The sequence below is a fragment of the Saccopteryx bilineata genome, chromosome 2 (assembly GCF_036850765.1).
Source record: "Saccopteryx bilineata isolate mSacBil1 chromosome 2, mSacBil1_pri_phased_curated, whole genome shotgun sequence".
Lineage (NCBI taxonomy): Eukaryota > Metazoa > Chordata > Mammalia > Chiroptera > Emballonuridae > Saccopteryx > Saccopteryx bilineata.
Window position 1 is genome coordinate 257738702 of NC_089491.1, and position 25182 is coordinate 257763883.

General features: G+C 47.9%; 1 protein-coding gene across 1 annotated transcript; it reads left to right on the forward strand.

Moving 5' to 3' along the window:
- The first annotated feature begins 8825 nt into the window (after window positions 1-8825).
- NIPSNAP1 (nipsnap homolog 1) lies at window positions 8826-24370 on the forward strand. The gene is made up of 10 exons (XM_066260193.1): window positions 8826-8950; window positions 14833-14960; window positions 15151-15196; window positions 15444-15538; window positions 18731-18801; window positions 18950-19090; window positions 19390-19421; window positions 19986-20080; window positions 21153-21236; window positions 22840-24370. The coding sequence occupies exons 1-10, from the start codon at window positions 8862-8864 to the stop codon at window positions 22902-22904; spliced, it is 846 nt and encodes a 281-aa protein (XP_066116290.1). The 5' UTR covers window positions 8826-8861; the 3' UTR covers window positions 22905-24370.
- Window positions 24371-25182: the final 812 nt, after the last annotated feature.

Here is a 25182-nt window from a genome sequence, read left to right on the forward strand (position 1 = left end):
AGTAAAATTAATACAATAAACATTAAAAAAATTCTCCCCACCAAACTTATTGTTTAGGAAAATATGGTCCTTGTGTGAGAGGGTCTTCATTTTCATGGGTTCAGTTCTTTTCTGCAGGTGGAAAAACCAGGCTGGATTCTCCCATTGGCCCCCCACGGGGACAACAAATCAGGACCTTAACCAAGCCCAAGACTGCTGACAGAAAATAAGAGACTCTGGGAACCCACTGAGGAGTAGTAGCAAGTGGAGGTGGATCAGACAGCAGGAGCTTAAAGTGACATTGATACCTGACCTGCAGTGGTGCAGTGGATAAAGCAACGACTTAGAACGCTGAGGTCACTGTTTCTAAGCCCCAGGCTTGCCTGGACAAGGCACTTGTGGGAGTTGTTGCTTCCTTCTCCTCTTCCTCTCTCTCTCTCTCTCTCTCTTTCTCTCTCTCTATCTGTCCTTCTCTCTCTTTCCTTCTCTCTCCTGAATTCTCTCCCCTCTCTAAAATAAATAAATAAGTAATCTTACCCAAAAAAGTGACACATTTGTGAGGGCTTACCCAACCAATTCCCCCTTTCTCTCTCACTCTCCCATTCTTTCTTGTCCTCCCTCCCTTCTGCCTTTCTCTCTGTGTCTTCTCTCCCTAAAATAAAGAAATAAAATGACATTGATGGCCAATAATAGCTCATTTTTTAAAAATTAATTTTAATCGGGTGACATTGACAAATCAGGGTACATATATGTTCAGAGAAAACATCTCTAGGTTATTTTGACATTTGATTATGCTGCATTCCCATCACCCAAAGTCCAATTGTCTTCTGTCACCTTGTAACTGGTTTTCTTGGTGCTCCTCACCTCCCCCAATCCCCTGCCTCTCCTCCCCCCCATCCCATAACCTCCTATAATAGCTCATTTTTATGGAAAGTTTACTAGGTAGGTGCTAGGCACTGGGCTTATTGGCCAAACATGCTGAATTTAAACGTTCCTGGGGTCACATCCAGGTAGATATGTGGGTTTGATCTCAAAAGGGAGTCTAGGCCCTGGCCGGTTGGCTCAGTGGTAGAGCATTGGCCTGGCGTTCAGGAGTCCCAGGTTCAATTCCCGGCCAGGACACACAGGAGAAGCGCCCATCTGCTTCTCCACCCCTCCCCCTCTCCTTCCTCTCTGTCTCTCTCTTCCCCTCCCGCAGCCAAGGCTCCTTTGGAGCAAAGTTTGCCAGGGCGCTGAGGATGGCTCTGTGGCCTCTGCCTCAGGCGCTAGAATGGCTCTGATTGCAGCAGAGCGATGCCCCAGATGGGCAGAGCATCGCCCCCTGGTGGGCGTGCCGGGTGGATCCCGGTCGGGCGCATGCGGGAGTCTGTCTGACTGCCTCCCGGTTTACAACCTCAGAAAAATACAAAAAAAAGAAAAGAAAAGAAAAAAAAAGGGAGTCTAGGGGCAGGAATAAAAATAGATGTGATAGAATATTAGCTGGCATTAAAAGTGCTATGCATAGCCTGACCAGGCAGTGGTGGATAGAGCCTCAGACTGAGACACGGAGGACCCAGGTTTGAGACCCCGAGGTTGCCAGTTTGAGTGTGGGCTCATTTGGTTTGAGCAAAGCTCACCAGCTTGGACCCAAGGTCGCTGGCTCGAGCAAGGGGTTACTCAGTCTGCTCTAGCCCCACGGTCAAGGCACATATGAGAAAGCAATCAATGAACAACTAAGATGTCACAATGCGCAACAAAAAACTAATGATTGATGCTTCTCATCTCTCTCCGTTCCTGTCTGTCTGTCCCTCTCTCTGATTCTCTGTCTCTGCAAAAAACAAAACAAAAAGTGCCATTCATAAAGCTGACTTCAAATATGCCCTTCTAGTCCCAAGATTAAAGCCAGCAGGGTAGCAAGGATTATTTAGAGGATGCCACAGACTTGTTTTTTTTTTTTTCTTTCATTTTTCTGAAGCTGGAAACAGGGAGAGACAGTCAGACAGACTCCCACATGCGCCCGACCGGGATCCACCCGGCACGCCCACCAGGGGCGACGCTCTGCCCACCAGGGGGCGATGCTCTGCCCATCCTGGGCGTCGCCATGTTGCAACCAGAGCCACTCTAGCGCCTGAGGCAGAGGCCACAGAGCCATCCCCAGCGCCCGGGCCATCTTTGCTCCAATGGAGCCTTGGCTGCGGGAGGGGAAGAGAGAGACAGAGAGGAAAGCGCGGCGGAGGGGTGGAGAAGCAAATGGGCGCTTCTCCTGTGTGCCCTGGCCGGGAATCGAACCCGGGTCCTCCGCACGCTAGGCCGACGCTCTACCGCTGAGCCAACCGGCCAGGGCCTCAGACTTGTTTTAAAGACATTTAGCAGGGCAGGGGAATGTCATTCACAAAGAATAAACAGAGATGATAATAGTACCTACCAGATAAGGATTTAAGAAGGAATAATTTAGGTAGAGCTCATTTAAAAAGATGTGGCATAAAAAAAAAAAAAAGATATGGCATCTAGACACTAGTTAATAACTATACTGCTCACAAAAATTAAGGGATATTTTATAGCTTTATATTCATTTTGAAATATCCTCTAATTTTTGTGAGCATATATTTGTTGAATAAATAAATAAAGAACATGAGGGAACTCTATGGTCTCAACTATGGGAATAATATTAATAGCTACCATATAAGGCACCCTGCAAAGTGCTTTGCCTGCTTTATTTTTTTTTAACAATTTGACACCATTTTTTAAAGATTTATTTATTTATTTTACAGAGAGAGGAGGTGGGGAGGTAGCGAGAAGTATCAACTCGTAGTTGCCGCACTTCAGTTGTTCATTGCTTGCTTGTTGCTTGTTGTATGTGCCTTGACCCGGCAAGCCCAGGATTTCAAAATGGCATATATGGGAGTTGATGCTTTCTGCTCCTTCCCCCCTTCTCTCTCTTTCTCTTTCCCTCCCTCTCCTCTCTAAAATGAATTTAAAAAATTAAATTTTACACTCTCAATGGAGTGTTTTTTAGTTAAAAAAAGAAAAAGAAAAGAAAGAATCATTGCTCTATAGCAGGATTACTTTTATTGTACCTTGGCCCGAAACCAGTGTCCTGTACTGAGGATATTATAAAGGAACTGCACTGAGGAAACCTGACTGGCTTTCCAGTAGAGATTTAGCTGACAGAGGTTCACATAGCATTCTTTCTTTGGAGACCCAAAAGAGAAATTTCTCACATTCCAGCATTTGTATTCTCATGGGAGATTCATTTGCTTTTTACTTTTTAAATAAATTTTATTGTTTTTCCTTTTTTAAAATAGGTAACTCACGTGTGTTATAAAAAAAGAAGTTAAAAACTAGCAGTGTTTGCCTGACTGACTGGTGGTGATGCAGTGGATATAACGTTGACCTGGAACACTGAGGTCCCAGGTTCAACCCTGAGGCCACCAATTTGAGTGTGGGGTCACCGGCTTGAGCATGGGATCATCGACATAATCCCAAGGTCGCTGGCTTGAGCCCAAAGGTCGCTGGCTTGAAGCCCAAGGTTGCTGGCTTGAAGCCCAAGGTCTCTGGCTTGAGCCCAAGGTCACTGGCTTGAGCAAGGAGACACTGGCTCAGCTTGAGCTCCCCCCCACTCAAGGCATCCATGAGAAGCAATCACTGAACAACTAAAGTGAAGCAACTACAAGTTGATGCTTCTCTCCTTCTCTCATTCCCTCTCTCCATTTCTGTCTCTAAAATGAATTTTAAAAAATCTTAAAAAAAAATCCATGTTGTGAACTGCCTATGAGGCCATATAACAAGGAGCCCTGGATGGCCTCTGGGAGCAGAGACTGGTCCCTGGTCACTCTGACAGCGAGTGAGAAAACAAGGTGTTCACTCCTACAACTACAAGCAGCTGAATTCTGCCAATATCCTAAATGAGCTAGGAAAAGGATCCTGAGCTTCAGATGAGAACTGGGTGTGGTGACACTTTGCTGCCCTTTGAAACCCTGAGCAGGAATTCATGGCAGGCCATGCCTAGAATCCAGACCCTAGATTCCAGACTGATTCCAGACCCATGAGATAAATGTAATTACCACTAAAATTGTGGTAATTTGTTACCTAGCAATAGAAAACTAAGCAAGAAAGGATTATGCAATATTCATTTGCATAATCCATTGGCCCACTGCTTTTACATAGTACATATTATATTGTGATGAGCTAATTTTACACTTATTAATGTTAAATATTCTATAATATAAGTTTCTAAGGGCTACATATGATCCCATGTATGGATGTACATGTTTGGGGTTTTTTTCTCTTATACACACTGTGAACCATATGACCAATCTTGTTTTTCTCTTGGAGTTTGAAGCCCAGAGCCAAATTTGAATCAGCCTCCGGCAATAAATTGTGTCTAGTCTTGCCTATCTTTGTCCTCATCTTATTTTTCCTGCCCTTATTCCTCATTTTGCACGCTAACAAGTGTCTTTTACTACATAATGACGCAGTTTGGTCATTTTTTCCCCCGCTACGGTGGCGCCGCCTTGTGGCAGCAGCATAAACACAGTTTATAATTCATTTCATCCCGAAGCTTTGAAATAGTTCCATATCTAATGAGTTAGAACGTTTTCTTTGTCTGACATTTACATGATTTCCAATTTATACACGGAGTGGCACTTTGTTAATGGTTTTATGTGGCACTGTGTCAAAGTCATATAATTTATATCTTCATATGATGCATACCACAGAAAGGCTGGGATTTGGCAGTGTGGCTAGTGCCCCAGCTGAGACAAAAAAGCTTTCTTGTCCCTGTCACTCCTGTTCGGGGTCCCATAGGCCCTGGGCAATGCCATTCTGAGAGCAATTGGGCCCGAGCCTGAAAGACCATCAATAAGGAGCGGGTGACACTGTCAGAGCTGGGTAATTTGTCTCTTTGCTCTTCTGCAGCCCATTCAGTGATGATCTATTTGTCCTAGAGAATAGATGATGGCAGGTATGTCCATATTTTACACTTATGAACCTGCCTGCTCCTCTCCACCTGGCACTGCCCATCCGTCTTTGTCCCTGGTTCCTCTCATTTCATTTCACAAATTGGACAACAGGCCTTGGCAATGAATTATGAAGGCAGATTCCATGAAGGCAGCTTTGGAAAGGAAGGGAGGGAGACGAGATTGGTCAGCTTTCTGCAGAGAGGTGCGAGATGGACAGGTGCAGGAGAAAGAGATATCACAGACTCACAGATGGATGGGAAGGAACCTCAGAGAGAAAGGGGAAGAAGAGATCCCAGTACAGAAGACAGTGGTGCTGGGGAGGCCTGCTTATAGCTGAGTCTAATCCGAAAAATTAAGTTGGGCCTAGTGCAAAGCCTGATTATGGTAGCTGGGCTCCAGGATGGCTCCTGTGATTCTCAACTGTTGATATTCACACCCTTGTAAAGCTTTCTTTACACAATAAGCAGGGCTGACAATGGGATATGCAGAAATGACAGAGTGTGACTTCCAAGGCCAGGTTATAAAAGTTCCTGAAGTTTCTACCTTACTCTCTCTTGGATCACTTGCTTTTGGGAAGCCAACTGCAATGTGAAGACCCCCAAGTAGTACCTGGAGAATCCCATGTGGCAAGAAAATGAGGCCCCGGGACAACAATCAGCACTCATGTGCCAGGTATGTGAGCGCCCCACCTTGGAAGCTAATCCCACAGCTCCAGTCAAGCTTTCACAGCCCAAGCTGACATCTTGACTGTGACATTGAAGGACACCTAGAGCCAGAACCAGCCAGGCTAACCAATCACTCCTGAATTCCTGATCTATTTGGAATCATGTGAAATAATAAATGTTTATTGTTTCAAGCTGCTAAATTTTGGGGTAATTTGTTTCACAGTAATTGGAAATGGCTTGATTCCTTAGTTGGAATCATCCAACATCTATCTGGTCTGCTGCCCAGAATGCACGGTCCTTGGGGCAGGAACCCATTTAGACCAGCTGCTCAGTTAACTGGCATTGCATGTCACTGAGTGCCATTAGAGAGTCCTCTTTTTTTTTTTTTTTAACAGAAACAGAGAGAGAGTCAGAGAGAGGGATAGATACGAACGGAGAGAAATGAGAAGCATCAATCATCAGTTTTTTGTTGCAATACCTTAGTTGTTCATTGATTGCTTTCTCATATGTGCCTTGACCATGGGCCTTCAGCAGACCGAGTGACCCCTTGCTCGAGCCAGCGACCTTGAGTTTCAAACCTGGGTCCTTCCGCATCCCAGTCCGATGCTCTATCCACTGCGCCACCACCTGATCAGGCTAGAGAGTCCTCTTTTCAAGCAGAGTAAATGAAGTTAGCAAGGGAAAGATTCTGGGATGAAGTGAGTGTATATCCCAGGGAGAGAGAGAGGGCCACAATTAGGATGACTAAACCTTCCAGTTTCCTCAGGACAAGAAGAGTTTGCTAGGGTGGGGGACTTTCAGAGTTTTCAGAGACAGTTGTTCAAATTGGAATGAGTTGGTCACCTTGCAGAGTGGGGGTGGAGTGTTTTTTTTGTTTGTTTTTTGTATTTTCTGAAGTTGGAAACAGGGAGGCAGTCAGACTCCCGCATGCGCCCGACCGGGATCCACCCGGCATGCCCATCAGGGGGCGATGCTCTGCCCCTCTGGGGCGTTGCTCTGTTGCATCCAGAGCCATCCTAGCGCCTGAGGCAGAGGCCACAGAGCCATCCCCAACGCCCGGGCCAACTTTGCTCCAATGGAGCCTTGGCTGTGGGAAGGGAAGTGAGAGACAGAGAGAAAGGAGAGGGGGAGGGGTGGAGAAGCAGATGGGTGCTTTTCCTGTGTACCCCGGCTGGGAATCGAACCCAGGACTCCTGCACGCCAGGCTGACGCTCTACCACTGAGCCAACCGGCCAGGGCTGGGGGTGGAGTTTTTGAAGCTGCGTTACAAGTGAGCTGCCACACTGTGGTTCATGTGGCATGGGGAAGGACACTCATTTCCCATTGCTCTGGGTCAGGGATGGAAGCATGTTTCTGGAGCTACCTAGTTTGATCCTCCTGCTACACTTGACTGGGGGGAGATGGAAAGCCCTCTTTGGAAATGCCTAGATTAGCATGAGAAGGCTGCAGATCAGCCCTCTCTCCTTCTCCTCAGCCAGAAAACACTAAGAATTTGATGAGGCCTCTCAATCTAGACCAGGAGGACCAGCATTTCCCTGTCCAAGGGTCCTGGCTTCCTGTGGCTTCATTGCTACATGCTGTCTAGCACATGGCCAATGAACTTCTATGCAGACTCTGTTGGCATATCCAATGGCATGTCATCAAGGCTGCCCATACCATTGTTAAAAAAAGAATTCCTTGGGCCTGACCTGTGGTGGCGCAGTGGGATAAAGCGTCGACCTGGAACACTGAGGTTGCCGGTTCGAAACCCTGGGCTTGCCTGGTCAAGGCACATATGGGAGTTGATGCTTCCTGCTCCTCCCCCTTCTCTCTCTCCCCTCTCTCTAAAAATCAATTAAAAAATCAAAAAAAAAAAAAAAAAGAAAGAATTCCTTGTACTGAATGAGAAACTGCCTCCACATAATCTCCACCCTATAATTATTTTGAATTATTGTGCTGAACAATTCAGACCCATTTCTTCCTAGCAGCCCTTTCACATACTGTGCACACATTACTTCCTCTGCTTAACGTTCTCCTTGCCCTGATCCCTTCTCCTGGCACATTCTCCCTATTTATCCTTTAAAGCTAAGGTCCAGCCCTGGCCGGATTGCTCAGTGGTAGAGCATCGGCATGGCGTGCAGGAGTCCCGGGTTCGATTCCGGCCAGGGCACACAGGAGAAGCGCCCATCTGCTTCTCCACCACCCCCCTCCTTCCTCTCTGTCTCTCTCTTCCCCTCCCGCAGCCAAGGCTCCATTGGAGCAAAGATGGCCCGGGCGCTGAGGATGGCTCTGTGGCCTCTGCCTCAGGCGCTAGAACGGTTCTGGTTGCAACAGAGCAACGCCCCAGATGGGCGGAACATCACCTCCTGATGGACATGCCGGGTGGATCCCGGTCGGGCGCATGCGGAAGTCTGTCTGACTGCCTTCCTGTTTCCAACATCAGAAAAATACAAAAAAAAAAAAAAAAAAAAAGCTAAGGTCCAAAGTCAGGCCTCTGGTGAGACCCAATAGTGGTGGTCTCTTCTGCCTACCCACACTCAGATCCTAAGGGAAGGGCAGCTCCACCGCATGACACCAGTGACACTTACTGCATCTCTATATAGCCTGAAGTGACTGTGACTGGGAACCCTCCAATCACAGACTTTCAGAATGAGGAGCTTACTCCCTTTTGGTCCCTCTGATAACTCCAAGGAGCCACTAGGCTCTCTGCCTCAGCTGAGGTCTGTGATCTGAGGAATGGTGGGCTAAGCAGGGATTAGTTTGGAGGGCAGACAAAAGAGTGGGAGCCCAGAAGGCCCAGGCAGAGATAGTAAAGGGGGATGGAGAAAGACAAAGAGATGATGGAGAGAAAGCGTCCCTGCGGCCCAAAGCCTTCCTTGTCTGCCAGTCTTAAATTGTTAGGGGGTTTGTTAACTTAACAATGTGATAAACACGGCCTGTGGCTTTCCTCATCTTCAGAAAACACACAATTTCAAAGGGCTTACTTTCATGCTCATTCTTCAGTGTCCAGTTAAGAACCCCTGATGTCGTTCAACGCTCCCATTTTACTGAAATGAACACTGAGGTCCAAAGTGAAGAAAGGGCTTCTTAAGGTCATAGAGCAAGTCAGTAGCAGAGCTTCAGGGGCTCAGGAGACAGAACCCCGATTGCCATCCAATGTCTGTGTAACTGGAGGATTCACGGCAGCAACTCCTACCTGGCCGGGCGCGGAAGGAGGCTGACTAGCCGAGGGGGCGGGGCTTCTTCACGCTTCTCCGCCGCGGGGGCGGGGTTTTCCTCCAACCTGCTCCGCTCCAACATGGCTCCGCGGCTGTGCAGCATCTCTGCAGCGGCCCGGCGGCTGCTTGGGACCCGCAACGCGGATGTTGTGACTGCGTCTGTGGCACGGTGAGAGCGGGGCCGGGTAGAGGCTTCGTGCACGGGGTGTGCAGGGGCCGGGGCCAGGGTCTGGGCACGGGGATGGGCAGAGACTCAGGCTTGGAATCTATGGGTTAGAGGCGGGGGCAAAATCTAGGCCTGGAGAAGAGCCCTGGGCAAGAATGGGGGAGACGGTATGCTCAGGGTCTTTGTCCCAGTGGGTGCCTGACTCTGGGCAGAGAATGAAAGATGGGGTGAGTGGGAGGGGCAGGTCTTGGGCCCTGGAGAGTGGGAGCTGGAGAGAGCAGGAGGAGTGGCCTCTTCCCTAGGCCTTTGTGAGGTGATTGTGAGATAGCACCCACTGGAGGCTTCTTGGGGAAGCGGCTCACCCCTCTGGAAGTTCTGGGGAGAAGACAGACGGAGAGCAATGGAGGATCCCCAAGAGCCTCAGCGGCACAGACCCTTTGCTCCTCAGCCCAGAGGAAGTAATGTGTGCACAGTACTGGTGGGGCAAAGGAGGCATGAGAATGGATGGAATTGCCAAGGTCACTCCCCCTGCTGTTCAGTGGCATCAGTGGGTCGTACCTGGTCTCCTGACACCCAGTGCTCTTTGCACCACAACTGGTGGCCTCCTAGGAGAGGAAGGCTGGCTGGGCATTGCCCTCAGCCGGGGCTTTTGTTTAGGCCCTGCTCTGAGCAGAGGCAGGACTTGGCCTCCCTGATTGGCCCTGGGAGACCCCTCCCTCCCCTGTCTCCAGCGCTTTGTACTTCCCCCATCTCTGCACTTAACCACCCTGTACATGCTTGTCTGTCTCACGTACTAGACCATCACCTCATTTTTTTGTTCCCCCAACCCCTGGCACAGGGTACAGGACAGTGTATGCTCAAAAACATTTGGTAAGAAGTGAGGACACCTGTCCCTCCTCTTGTGGAAAGGAGGCAGGGGTCCCTCCTGCCTAATTGCCCATACGTGAAGCTGCAGTTTCCTTGCTGTGAGATGTTAGAGCACAGTGCAGTGGGGCTTTTGGGCAACTGGGAAAGAGGAACCAGTATGTGTCCCCACCTGACTGTCTAGTATTTGGGGAGAAAGCTGATACTATGGAAAGAGCCTGCAGTTTGCCTGGCACTAGCAAATCTAACTCAGCCTTTCTTAGTGGGGTGACCTTGGGCAAGTTGTTTGGCCTCTTGAAGTCTCAGATCCCTCATAAATAAAATGGGAATGATAAAATAGTACATGTCTCAGGGTTGTTGAGGATTTAAAAGGCCATGGTATGAGGCTGCTTGCCCCTGGTGAACACACATCAGATGTCCCTTGCTCAAGCCTATGTATCAAGCAGTTTCTACATGAGCTCCTCATAATATCAGGGCAGAAAGAGCCTTGGAAAGATCATCTTCTATGAGCACCTTATTTTCCAGATGAAGAGATCAAGACTGGGGAAGGGACCTCAGTTTCCCTGGTTTACAGAATTGTTTGGTGGTAGAAGCCATTTGTGTAGCAAAGATCCAGAGACCACACAGGAGCATAGAACATAGAGGCCACCTGTTGTTCCTCATTCACTCAGTGACCTTGGATGAGATACTGAATCTCTGTGAACCTCGGTTTTCTTCTCTGTAAAAAGGTGATGGTATTCCCTGCTAGGTGTGTCTTGCAGGATTGCTGTGAATGAATGTGGATGAATACTTATAAAGTCCCTCAGTTACTTACTCTGTTCTCACCTTGGATACCAGCGAACATCCCCTCCCTCACTGACCCTCACTCAGTCTGCCCTACCTCTCTGGAGTCACTAGAGGGACAGCAGCAGCCCTCTTAGCCTCTCAGGTTAGTGGGCTCTGAAATCAGATGGATCTGGTTTTGAATCCTCTTGGTCATTGATTAATTGTCCTTGAATAAGGAAGGCATAGGGCATCTCTGAGCTTCTTTTTTTCTCAAAAGTATATTATGAGGATTAGCTCTTTGCACATTGTAAGCACTAAGTAAACAGCAGTTATTGTTACTGCTGCACCAGGAATCCTGTTGTTAACACAACTTTAGTTCTAGTTCTTCTAGCATATTTTCTAAAGACACACTTCTGGAACAGTAAGCAAAAATGTGGCCCTTCCTAAAATCAGCCAACTTTAGAGTGTTTCAGAATGTGCATAGACCCTACTTTCCCAGCAAATAGATAAAACATTCTGGAACAGTTTCATGGGGAAAGGCATCAGATAATTGATTCCTATTGAGAGTGCAAATGTGTCTACTACATAGTTCTCATCTGGAACAAATATTGAGCAATTCTTATGTCTAAAGCACTGTGCTCAGTATTCTGGGGGATGGAAGGACATTGGCTGGTGGCTTCCTGTGTGTTGCGGAAAACAAGACATATTCATATAAAAATGATGAAAGGGCTAAGGGGGAAATATGAGGTGTTTTTGTGGAAGGGATTGAACTGGTCCAGCTGGGGCAGATCCTTCCCACAAGTTGGACAAAGCTATATTGTGTTTTTCTAGCCCTAAGAGGCATTCTTAATAGAGTTTCGATAATAGAATCTTTGGCATTTCTGGGATGGTTTACTGAGTTTACATGAAAAAAATAATAAATTGGGACTTGAGTGTGCATCTGAATCCCCTGGTAGGCTTGTTAAAACCCGTATCACTAGGCCCACTCCCACAGTTTCTGTTGCAGTAGTCTGGGAGGGGGCCTGGGAATTTCTCAGATGACACCAGTGCTGTGGGTTTGAGAACCACTGAGATGGGGAATCCTGGCTCTGTGGTTATCAGATTTAAACAGGAATAGACTCTGGAAATCTTGGCAAAGTGAGTGAGAGCTAGAATCCCACGTAGAGACTTCCAGCCTTTGTTCTGTAGGCCATGGGGAGCCATGGAAGACTTGAGCGGGGGACAAGCATCACAGAAGTGGTACTTTACAATGATTGATGGGCAGATGAGGAAAAGTGGGGAAAGATGGGAAGTTCAGAGATAAGTTAGGAGACTGGCTGCCACTGTCACATAAAGCCCTTTCTCTAAAGGGCCCATCCTCTTGTCTCTGTAGATGAGGACCATGAGGCTAGGGCAGGTGAAACTGAGCTGGGATCAGAATCCAAGTTTGTCTAGAACAGCGGTTCTCAACCTGTGGGTCGCGACCCCGGCTGGGGTCGAAAGACCAAAACACAGGGGTCGCGACCCACAGGTTGAGAACCGCTGGTCTAGAACCTGTACTTCTAAAGCATTAATTCTGCTGGTGGTAGTGGGGATAGAAAGAGCCCCTGAGCCCTGAGTCCATTCTGTGAGCAAAGGTTCACCCTTTCTTTCCTTTCTTTCCTTCTACTTTTCACCATTCTCCTGCAGCTCTGTCTGAGCTCCCCCACTATTCCTCTCATTCCTCTAACGTGGACTGAGCATGCTCCATGTGCCCAGCACTGTTCCAGGCACTGAGGAGACAGCAGGGCTGCACAGAACAGACAACATTCCTATTCTAGTGGGGAGACAATAAACAAGGCACGTAATAAACAACAACAGAAAGGTATGTGTTAGAAGGAGCTACAGAAAAAATAGAGAGTAAGGTGAGAGGCTCAAGGGGAGTTCAAGGATAAGAGAAGGTTGTGATTTCACTGAGAAAATGAAATTGGAAATGTGAGCCTGAGAATGCTGGATTTCAGTTCAGACCCTGCCCTAGGATCTTGGACAGGTCTCTTTTAGGGTTTTACCTGTAGAAAAGATCTTTAGAGATAGGCTGCTCTACCCTGCTCATTTGACACATAGGGAAACTGAAGCCCATAGGCAGGAAAGATTAGTGGGTGATGGGAAGATGTGGGAGCCCATGAGAGCTCCTGGACCTCCCTTCCACTCCCCAGCAGTCCAGCCCCCAGGCTCTTTCTCCAGGGCTGGCCGCTTGGCTGTTTATCTTGGTCAGTGCTGGTGTTAATAAATTACTTGGAGTCCAGTTCTGGAGCAAAGGTCTTGGTTGACAAATTAGAGGAACTGATCTCCCTGCCACCACCCCTTCCAAGGGAAGCATCTAACCACTCTACATTCAAATCTAAGGTTAGGTCCCTCTGCCAGTGGCTTTGTTGAAACTCACCTGCGTCTTCACAGTATCTGCCTGGGGCTCCCCAGGTCAGTGTCTGACCTGAGCTGGGAGCTGGCTTTAGAGGAAAGAGCTCTGGGTTGGTCCTTGTCTGAGTTCTGCCTCTGACTTGCAATGTGACCTTGAGTAAGTTCCTTAAATTCCTTGACCTTCTATTTTCTTGTCTCAAAATGGGGACAGTAATAGTATCAACACTGTAACATCATTACACAGAGTCAGTGAGATTGTGCTACTGAAAGGTTGATCACACATCCCTGGCACAGAGGATGTCCTCAGCAGATGTTATCTACAGTGAGACTCCCTTATTCTGATCCAAATTTTTCATAGATCATGCCACCCATCTGATGATAACTATCTTTGGGTTTTTTGTTAATGAAACAAATATATGCACAATGACAGAAGGCTTATGAATTCGGAAACCCTTAAAACAATTCTTTTAGCTTTATGAATTATAATGAATATAGAAAAATTTAACCATCTCCCTTACCCCTCTCCCAGCTAAGCACTATTAACAGTTTGGACAAATCCTTCCTCGCCTTTCTTTGTGCTCATATAAATGTATCACCATTTTGAGATGCTTTTAAAATTGTATTTGTCCCAGTGGCTGCTCCATATTTAGGGGGTGTGTGTAATACTTTGAATTTATAAGACATTTATTCTAGCCACAGAAAAGGCTCAAAAAAGAAGAGGATTCACTGACAGGGCTCTGCTGCCAGAATCAGCCAGTGGGAGACTTGCTTTTCAGGCCTGGCTAGAAGCTGCTAGGACCTTGTGTAGGGAATGTGGTTATAGTCTGGCAGGACCTAGTAACAGGTCCCTCTGCTCTGAACAAGGCACATCTTTCTTTCTTTCTTTCTTTCTTTCTTTCTTTCTTTCTTTCTTTCTTTCTTTCTTTCTTTCTTTCTTTTTTCCTTTCCTTTCCTTTCCTTTCCTTTCCTTTCCTTTCCTTTCCTTTCCTTTCTTCTCACAGCACCCTAGCGAGTTACCCAGGGCAGATAGGTATTCATTAATTGTTGGCGGGATGAATGAATGACTCTTGCCTTGCATGCTTTTTACCCCTTTAATATGCCAAATCAGCCCTGGAGATTTGGAGACTAGCCAGATCACCTCCTCTTGTGGAGAGCCTGCCCAGATTGTTAGAGGCTAAGTTCAAGCTTACTCACCTGAGCTGCTGGAACACCCAGAAACTTCCAGCTATAATTGTGTTCCAAGGCTAGTTTCTGCCAGCGACTATGACTTCCTCAGGGACAAAGCTTATTTGTCTTTGGTTATCCATTTGTGGGGGCTGGGAAGGGGCACAGGTTAAGTGTAGTATGAGCCCTGGGAGTGCAGCAGAGGGACAGAACTTGCAAAGAAAGCACAGAGTAAAAGAGCCTGGTGTGTTCAGGAGAGTGGAGTACATACCTTGAGGGAAACATGGAAGGGGGTGCTGACAATATAGGTCAGGCTGTCATGGACTTTGAACATTCAGCAAGGAGGTTTTGAGTTTGGTTTGCCTTTTAGCAAGGAGCTGCAGTAGTGTGACCCAAGTGGAGAACCCCTTGGAAGGAGGTGAAAGGGAGGCAAAGAGGCTGGAGAGAGAGATGGAAAGTGGGGCTGCCCTTCTGGGCCCCCTGAGACCCTTCAAAGATTCAGGAAGCAAACTGGGCAGCCAGAATCTCTGTAGAAGGGACTGGGTGTGTTCAGCTGGCTCCAATGACATGTTACCTTCCGGAGCTGCCATGGGATTCCGTGGCCTTGTTCTCAGAAATGTGGGTCACCAACCTAGGGGAGTGGGGCATCTAAGCAGATGGAAGGGCTGAGGCTTCCCATATCCCTTCATGTCCTTCTGAATTCCTTTGTCCTGCAGCTTCTATTCCAAGGACAATGAAGGCAGCTGGTTCCGCTCACTCTTTGTGCACAAGGTAGATCCCCGGAAGGATGCCCACTCCACCTTGCTGTCCAAGAAGGAAACCAGCAATCTCTACAAAATCCAGTGTGAGTGGTTGCTGCGCCCGCTAGCTCATCCTCCCAGGCAGGGTCTGTAAGGTTTCAGCTGGGAGTTGAGTGGGGCTGGGATATCCTGAGCTGTTCTGGACGCCCTGGCCCTGTTGGGCTCCTCCCACCTAGCTCCCTGCAGACACACCCACCACCTGCTTCACCTCCCATTCCCTCTCCTCTATTGCAGTTCACAATGTGAAGCCCGAGTATCTGGATGCCTACAACATCCTGACGTGAGCATCTTCCTCCATTCACCTGTTCCAGCACCTGGGTGGGGACTATATCCCAGCCCCATTCTCCTTTTAGAAATATAGGGGTATAAATTTCAGAGCCAAAAGTCCGAAAGATGTCTTGTCCAGCATCTGCATCTTAGAGATGGAGAGGCTGACACCCAGCCCTGAGGGCCTGAGTGGGAACCCTTATCTTAGGAACCCTGGTGGCTGGTATGAGCCCTCCCCCATATCTGTGCCCCTCCCACAGGGAGGCTGTGCTGCCCAAGCTGCACCTGGATGAGGACTACCCTTGCTCGCTCGTGGGCAACTGGAACACGTGGTATGGGGAGCAGGACCAGGCAGGTGAGATGCCCACCTCCCCAGTGCCACTTGCCACCCACCCCAGGCCCCCAGCATCTCTTACACCACCTGGTTGCCCTCACTCCCTCTCCACAGCAGCCCCCAGAGGAGTCTTTCTAAATGCACTCCTCATCGGCTCACTCCCTCACTCAAACACCTGTGGTGGCTCCCCTCTGCTCTTGAGTTGGCCCATGAGGCTCTGCGAGTCCTTTCCTGCACAGCCTCTGGCCTTGTCTCTCCACATCCTCCTTGCTTTCCCACCCGCAACAGTTTTACACGTTAATTCCACACTATCGTTTTTGCTGTTTTCTCAGCCTAAAGCATTCTTTCTCCCTTGCCCACTTTCCCTGGCTCACTCCTCTACCATCTTTTGTTTTGGCATAGTTATCACCTCTTCCTGGAGGCCTCCCTGATTCCTTCTACCCAAGCTGTGAATTAGGCGTCTCCCCTGACTCCCCAGCCCCCAGAACTTGCCTCTTCACAGCCCTGATCATACACCCTATGGTATACTTGTCTGTCTCCCCATGTAGGCAGTGGGTGCTAGCAGGGCAGGGCCCCTGCCTGTCTTTCTTCACCCCTGAATCCCCAGTATGCAGCATGTATTTGTGGAATAAACAGGGGCTCTTGTTTGAGCTGGTTCCTTAACCCCCAGCATGTTCCATCTTACCCCAACTCACCCACCTCCGTTGGCATCAGCTGCTAAAAGCCACACATGAATTTGGTTGATTCTCAGCCACTCGAAGGGGCTTTGGCATTTAGATCTGTGCTGTCCAGGAAGGTAGCCACTAACCACATGTAGCTATTTAAGTTTAAATAAGGTAAAGTTAAATAAAATGGAAAATGCAGTTTCTCAGTCACACCAGCCACATTTCCGGTGCCCACTGATAGACACATGTGACTCGTGGCTACCTTGTTGGACAGCACAGCTGTAGAACATTTGTATCGTAGTAGAAAGTCTTTTTGTACCGTGCTCATTTAGATTCCATAGTGCAGGGAGCGCCTCTGGAGCTGCCCTGATAGAAGGTTCTCTCAGCTTCCATTGAACACTCCCAGCAATTGGGAGCTCACTTCCTTGTAAATAAGCCTGTCTCATCCTTTCATAGCTCTGGTAAGTGTCTTTCAAAGAAACCTGTGATATGCAGGTAGATTGTCCTAATCATTTACTGTTTCAGTAACAACCATTAAAAGGTGGATAAGAGAAAAGCAAACTGTCTTCGGTTCCAACCCCGAGGTACAACTTATCAGCACCCCTTACATTCCCCTAAGTATTTGCTAGTTGGGAAATGAACTTTGAGGAATAGGCTGAATTTTTAAAGCAGGCCCTACATTTTGTGTATCTGAAGTATTGTCTCCTACATGGACCCAGCTGAGGAGCAGACCCTCTGACCCATCCTGTAGGAGTAGGGCTCAGGAATCTACATTTTCATGAATTTGTAAGAACCACTTATCTATCTTCTAGAAGAACCACTTTCATTGTTGGAAAATTCTTTCTTCTCATGGGCCTAGAATTTCTGCCCTGCCTATAACATTCTTCTGTTTGTTGCCCTAGTATTAAGTTGATTACTCTTCCACAGGTCAACATTCCTGGTCTTGGTAGACTTTTGTTCTTCCACTACTTTTGCTGTTTCCCGTTGGGAAGAGCCTTTAAACCATAAAGTCAGACCATTTTGCAGATGGGAAAAATCAAGGCACAGATAGAGTCAAAAGGCAGGTGAGGGCCGAACTGGGGTGGGAAGTAGCAAGAGTCTCAGCTTCCAAAATGCTGGCTATCCAGCTGCCCTCAATTCACCTTTTGGGAGCTTTCCTCCCTTGTCCCAGCCATTCTCTCAAGAATGCAAGTCTGTTTCCTTTCTTCTCTTCCACAGTAACTATGTTTATTATTGCAAGATGTATTCCTTTACTAAGGCTGCTGTAACAAAGCAGCAACTACTGGGTGGTTTAAAACAACAGAAATTTATTTTTTCAAGTTCTGGAGCCTAGGATTCTGAAATAAAGGTGTGGTCAGTGCCATGCCCTTTCCAAAGGCTCTAGGGCAGTGATCAGCAAACTCATTAGTCAACAGAGCCAAATATCAATAGTACAACAATTGAAATTTCTTTTGAGAGCCAAATTTTTTAAACTTAAACTATATAGGTAGGTACATTCCTTATTGAGATAGCACCTGCACATGGTATTTTGTGGAAGAGCCACACTCAAGGGGCCAAAGAGCCGCATGTGGCTCTCAAGCCACAGTTTGCCGACCAGGGCTCTAGGGGGAACATTATGTCTTGCCTTTTCCAGTTTACAGTGCTTGCTAGAAATTCTTGGCATTCCTTGGCTTGTAAATGCATCATTCCATCTCTGTCTCCCTAGGCACAAGTACTTTCTCCCTGTGTCTCTCTCTTCACATAACATCCTTTATGTGTTTGTGTCCAAATCTCCCTCTCATAGGACACTAGTCATTGAAATTTAAGGCCAACCCAGTATGACTTAATATTAGTTTAATTATAACTACAAAGACCCTTTATTTCCAAATAAAGTCATATTCTGAGGTTCGGGGCAGGCATGAGCTTGTGGATAAGGGACATATTTAACGTAGTACAGAGGTTATGATAAAAACTTCAAATAGGACAAGAGCTTTCAGTGAAAAGTAAGTCTTCTTCAGGCCTGTGACCCCCAGGCCTGAGTTCTTTGCCCTAGGAACACCTGTCCCAATCTCTTGGGTCTCTAGTAAGAGATGGTGCATAGACCAGCATCTCTAGAGATGTCCCTCCATCCCTAAACACATGTGGCAGCATAACTGTACATGCTGTTCTGTTCCTTGTTTTCTTTTTGAAATTGATTGTCTTGGACTGTTCCATATCATGCCATCAGACCTACCCCCTCCTTTTTTGTCCAGCCTAGCTCTCGCAGACCTGGCTTTCTGTGTGCCACTGTTCCTTGGGTACAAATTCACACCTGATTCTCTTGTTGCTGTTTAAGGAAGTTGGGTGGGAGCATTTTACTGTCATTTTCAAGATGAGGACATCGAAGCCTAGAGGGGTCAAAGGCTGCCTGGCAGAGCTGGAGCTCAAGCTTAGGTCTTCTGGGCTTGTGTCTGGGGTCATCCCATTCCTAGCACTGTCCACCACCAAGGTGGACACCCCCTTACACACACGCTTAGCCAGGCTTGGGGTAAGCAGCGGCCCCCTGACCTGACCTCTCACCCTGCTATAGTGCACCTGTGGCGATTCTCAGGCGGCTACCCAGCCCTCATGGACTGCATGAACAAGCTCAAAAACAACAAGGTATGTTGGTGTCCTTTCGGCAAACCTCTCTGGCTATTGGTTCTGCCCAGCCCTGTGCCAGGGGCTGCCTTTGCCACCCCATGGGACATACTTACAGGGGTGGAGGGAGTGCTTCCTTGTTGTCATGCCCAGACCACCATGCCCACAGGAGTACCTGGAGTTCCGAAAGGAGCGGAGCCGGATGTTGCTGTCCAGAAGAAACCAGTTGCTCCTTGAGTTCAGCTTCTGGAATGAGCCACAGCCCAGAGCGGGTCCCAACATCTATGAGCTGAGAACATACAAGCTTAAGGTGCCTTCCTCCCACCACATCCCTGCCTGTTCCTACTACCCCTGCTACAGTGCAACTCTACAGGTGGCCCAGGGTGGGCTCTGTGCTCTAAGAGCACCTATACTTGTGTTTCTGGCCTCGCCCTTCTCCTGGGCTCAAAACAAAGGTGTTTATGCACCTGTACCCACACAGATGCGAGTCAGGGCCCCTGAATGAGGCCAGGTGACCCCTAAAGCTGGGGAAAGTTTCCATTTTCACCTGCTGTGGCCCTGGGAATCCATGGTGAGGGCTCATTCCATTCTCTTCTGGTTCTCTTTTAGCCAGGAACCATGATCGAGTGGGGGAACAACTGGTAAGTGGCAGTGCCAGAGGCTGGGGTTGGGGAGACCCCGCCCACTTACCTGCCAAGGCCCCTGGAGTATCGCCTTTCCCGGGGTCCTATGGCAGGGAACTCTGCAACCTCTGTCCCTCATGGATCCAGGAGAAGGATCCAACCAGGAGGGAGGATCTTTTAGAGCAGTGGTCAGCAAACCGCGGCTTGCGAGTCACATGCAGCTCAATCAGATTGAGGACATTTTTAGCAAAGGCCAGCTTAGGAGTACCCTAATTAAGTTAATAACAATGTACCTACCTATATAGTTTAAGTTTAAATTTGGCTCTCAAAAGAAATTTCAATCGTTGTACTGTTGATATTTGGCTCTGTTGACTAATGAGTTTGCCGACCACTGTTTTAGAGGATCCCCTGGAAGAACACCCAGCTAGCAGGTGTACTTCCGTCACCCCATTCCCCAACCATCTCTGAGAGTTGGGGGCTCGACCTTAGGCCTCTCCTGTGAGGTGTGGCATCAGCCTGGGACACCTCAAGGGGCCCTTTGTATTGGCCCTGACCTCTGCCCTATTTCTTCTGCTGTCCCAGGGCTCGAGCCATCAAGTACCGACAGGAGAACCAGGAGGCGGTGGGCGGCTTCTTCTCACAGATAGGAGAGCTCTACGTTGTGCATCATCTCTGGGGTAGGCTGGGCACCCTCCAGGAGCCTTCTGTTAGCCCCTTTCCTCCATTCTTACTCCATTGTCATTCATATAGACAATGCAAATACATTAGTACCTTGTGGAACTTATGTCCTAGCAGAGGGAGACACCGTCTCCAACCTAAGCTAACAAAGGTAATACCAGATTATTACAAGTAATAGAGACAGAGAGAAATGAGGAAGAAAAGCATGGGAACCTACATTGGCTAGAATAGACAAGGCCTCTCTGAGGAAGTAAAAGTATAAGCCCACCTACATGATGAAAAGGAGCCAGCTATGAATTGCTTCTTGGGAGGGGCATTCCAAGTAGAGGGAACAACAGGTGCAAAGGCCCTGTGCTGGGAAAAGGCGTTCAGGATTTTGAGGAATGCAAAAGAGGCTGGTGTGGAGGGAGTGGGGAAGTGTGAGGAGATCAGGCTGGGCCTTGCAGGTCACGGGGATGAGTTGGGATTTATTCTAAATGCAATGGGAGGCTACTGCAGCATTATAAGCGGCATGACATGACCTGCCATGCGCTGCTGTGCTGATAGCACTGTGTAGGGGAGCAAGAAAGGAAATGGGGTATCAGGAGGTGATTACACTAGTTCAGGTAGGAGAGGTGATAGCCTGGCCAAAGTGGCACCAGTGAGGGTGCTGAAAAGTCTGGAGTCGTTGGTCTAGAATTCCAGACTCATGCCTGAGCAGCTGTGTGTCACTGAGACCCTAAGAGGAGCAGGTTGGAGAGTTCAGGAGTTTAATTTTAGCCCTCAAAAGTGTTACACTTGAGATGCTGACACATCTAAGTAGAGATACTAAGTGGACACTGGAAAAACAAATCTGGAGGCTGAGGGAAAGTTCTGGGCTGGATATACAAATTTGGGAGTTGTCAACAAATATATTGATCAGATAGATCAGACTGTCAAAGCAGGGAGTGTTTACTAACAGTCTGAGGCATGGGGTTGGGATGGGGAAGGACAGAGGGCAGGATTTGAAGCGGTGGGTGGGAGGTGAGCCCTGTGCTTGATACAGGGTCTAATCCTCACTGCCCAACAAATGAAGCAGTGCCTTTCCCGCAGCCTATAAAGACCTGCAGTCTCGAGAAGAGACTAGAAATGCTGCTTGGAGAAAGAGGGGTTGGGACGAAAATGTCTACTACACAGGTGAGTACCTCCTGTGGGGGTGGTCACTGGGGCCCTTGGGGTCATCTGCTAGGAGCCCTATCTGAAGATGGCATCTAGCTCCACTTGATTACCTCCAGTGATGGGGTACTTGCTTTTAAGATAATGGGTTACTGGGTTTCTATCCTGGTGGCACACTCCACATGATCCAGGCAGTCCTAAGTGAGTGCTCCATGATATAACAACCAGGAGGTCCCTGCCTCAGAGAAGGGGAATAGTTCAGTGTGCCCCATGACCTTGGACATGGTTCTCCACCTCACTGAGGCTGTTTCCTCATCTGTAAAGTGGCGATGGTGACAGTACCTACCCTGGGAGGGCTAGGGAGGATTCCAGGAGCTTCACCCAGATTCTGACACCGAGGAAGCATGTAGCAAATATTTTCTGGCCAGTTGTTTGTCACTTTGCTGGGACCTCTAAAACCTCCTGGAGTCAGTAGGTATTGACTGAGCCCTCACTGTGTGCCAGGGACTGTGGTGGGAAGGTGGCTTGGGGTCCCAGAATGAACAGGAGCTTGTCCCTGCCCTTGAGGAGCTTATAATAGGGCTTCCACACTTAAACCGACTGGTGTGGGGAGAATGCATCTCCTGAAGATTAACAGGAGCCTCCCTATTCAAAGTGTGGTCCCAAATGACAGTAGGATCAGCATCCCCTGGAACCTTTAGAAATGCTGAACCTCATAGAGCGTTGGACTGGGATGCTGAGGTCCCAGGTTCAAGACCCCGAGGTCGCCAGCTTGAGTGCGGGCTCATCTGTTTTGAGCAAAAGCTCACCAGCTTGGACCCAAGGTTGTTGGCTCGAGCAAGGGGTTACTCGGTCTGCTGAAGGCCCACGGTCAAAGTATATATGAGAAAGCAATCAATGAACAACTAAGGTCTCACAACAAAAAACTGATGATTGATGCTTCTCATCTCTCTCCGTTCCTGTCTGTCTGTCCCTGTCTATCCCTCTCTCTGACTCTCTATCTTTGTGAAAAAACAAAGAAATGCCGAATCTCAACCTCCTCCTCTCTCACTGAATCAGAATTTGCCTTTTAATAAGAACTGTAGGTAATGTATATGCCCAGCAGAGTTTGAAGAGCTCTGAGCAGAAGGAAGGAGTCTGACCTCCTAGGTGACTTTGACCTGCTCTAGGCTGCAGCCTCCCCATCTGTAAAATGCAGCAGTTGAACTAAATCTATTTTTCAAACCTCAGCCACTTGAGGAACGCTTCGCAGCTTCTGTCTTAGCAGTATACTACTACTACAATTAGTTTTTTTGGTGCTTTTCTTTAAATCCCCCCACTTTGTTCTTTACCTAGCATTGTCCTAAGCAAGACAAGTATCTGTTAAATCACTATGCTAGTTTTTCCCCCACAAACTCAGCAAAATAAATATATAACTATGAAAAAAACTAACATTGCATTTCATCACCACCTGAGTCCCCTCTTCTCCCACAATTCGGAAGACCTGATGCTCTCCATCGGCCATTCCAGAAGGACAGTGGGGCATTCCCTGCCTCAGCATCCCAGGCATTCTTCTCCTTCAAAAAGCCAGTTTCCAGGGTTAGCTTGCCTCATTCACCTCTGTGATCTCTGCGTCTCTCCACAGTCCCCCTGGTGCGACACATGGAGTCTCGGATCATGATCCCTTTGAAGATCTCTCCTCTCCAGTGATGCTGCTGCTGCCTCCACTTCATTCCCCTTCTCCCTCAGGGCAGCCATGGACAGAGGAGCTCCCAGTCCTGCTGTCTTGGTTTTCTCTCAAATCTGGGAGGACTCTGGGGGCTAGTTCTCAGCTCATGCAATGGGGAGCTAAAGGATGTCAGGGTTTTGAGGACTTGCAGCTCTGCCTGGACACTTCCCACCCTCCTGCCCATCCCTTCCCCTGTGCTGGAAGCAGTTTTTAATTTCTGTGAATGAAGAACAGCAACCATTTATGTCTTCTCATATTTCCCCCTAAGATTCCTCATCTCAAGGCTGTTAGTCCCCAATTACCACCATGGAAAACCTCAATTTAGTTTTAGTTTCACAAAAAGTAGTGCTTTCTGTGGTTAGAGGTAAGGTGGGAAGGGAAGAGATCAAACCAGACCAGGCTCTCAGGAATTCCTTGGTCTCTACTGGCTACCCACTTGCTGGACAGTCTAAACCAAGACCCTCTTGCTGGGGAGAAGCCTAGAACTGCCACAAGAAGTAAAAGAGAACCTTCAAGTTAGCAGAGTCAGCAGGAAGTCCACCTTATTCACTCAGAAAAGCTGGGGAAAGGGACCTAGAAAGGATCTGGGGGCAGGAAACAGAATGGACCTGGAACAAGAACCCAGAACTAGGAACCCAGATGGTAATACTTAGAATTCAGAATGTAAGTTTGAACTGCAGAAGCTAGAATACAGAATGGAGAAAATAGAACAGAGGCCTGGCCAGGCAGTGGCACAGTGGATAGAGCATCAGACTGGGATGCAGAGGACACAGGTTCGAGACCCTGAGGTCGCCAGCTTGAGTGTGGGCTCATCTGGCTTGAGCAAGGAAAAAAAAAAGGCTCACCAGCTTGGACCCAAGGTTGCTGGCTTGAGCAACGGGTTACTCGGTCTGCTGAAGGCCCGCGGTCAAGGCACAAATGAGAAAGCGATCAATGAACAGCTAAGGTATTGTAACGAGAAACTGATGATTGATGCTTCTCATCTCTTCGTTCCTGTCTGTCTGTCCCTATCTATCTCTCTCTGTCCCTGTAAAAAAAAAAAAAAAAAGAACAGAGGTAACAGACCACTTGGGAGGGCTTCCTAGAAAACAGTTGGAAAGAGGCCCATCTGTTTTCCTCTACATAATGAGATTGAAAACTTGAATGTGTAATTCCAGCCCTTGGTACACGCAGAGTTTTCTGCCCGCTCTATTCCTTCCTGTAGGTAAAGATAGGCCAGGACCTGTATTCCTCTCACCCTGCATCCCTTTTCTCCCTATCTTTACATTTGATCTGCCCAACCCTCATTCTACTAGGCCACAGGGTATATGGGATAGGGTCAGTGACTTTGGGGGCCTCCTCAGTGACCCCCACATCTCATAAACCTCTGGCTAGATTGTTTCTGCCTCTCTTTGAGAAAAACATGTGCTGGAGTTGCTGATGGAACCAATTAAATGTTTACTATAAACCATGGTGTCTTTATCTGCAAGGAGCTTTGGGAGGTGCCCAAGGCAGGGCCAGCTTCCCAGTTCCAACTGCTGATTTACTTCTCTGTATGGGAATGTGCTCTCTGAGTTAGTCTCAGGAAGGGCCTCTCCACAGCCAAAGGAATTGCCCTGTATATACAGGGATTTACACCAAAAGCCCTGCATCCTACCTGTACAGTTCCTAGTAAGGGTAAAAAACAAAAAACACACTTAAAGCTGTCAAACGCATTAGAATTGTGGGCAAGTTGGGTCAAAATGGGAATCTACTGATGTACCTGTGGGAGAAAACGTGTAAGGTAGGATTAATGCCCTCCCTGACTTCCTGCATACACTAGTATTGGTTGTTAGGGTGAGGATGACAGTGGTTAAGAATCCAGGTTATGGAGGCAAATCCACAAGGCTCCAAATTTTGAGACTATCACACTTGTATTTCTGTTGCAGTAAACAGCATGCAAACAGGATAACAGACACCCAGACAACTTAATGGTGGAAGAATTAATGGGCAGAGCACGTGAGGCTAGTAGCACCAAAGCATGAAGTTACTATAGATTTCTTAGATCTTAGTTACTTTTACAGGGCCCATGCAAAGGGCTTGTGATTCCTTTGAGGTCCTACCTGCAACCCGTGGCTCAAGGTGGGTGGGGGACTTTTACCAGGGCAGCAAGGGGTTAGGGGTTTCCAGACCCATGGCCCTATTTATTTACAGATCTTGTTTTCCTTGTGAGTATTGTGAGAGGTCTATAGAATGTGGATAATCTTTAAGTGGCTAAGCCAGTCATTCCTGCAGGCTCCT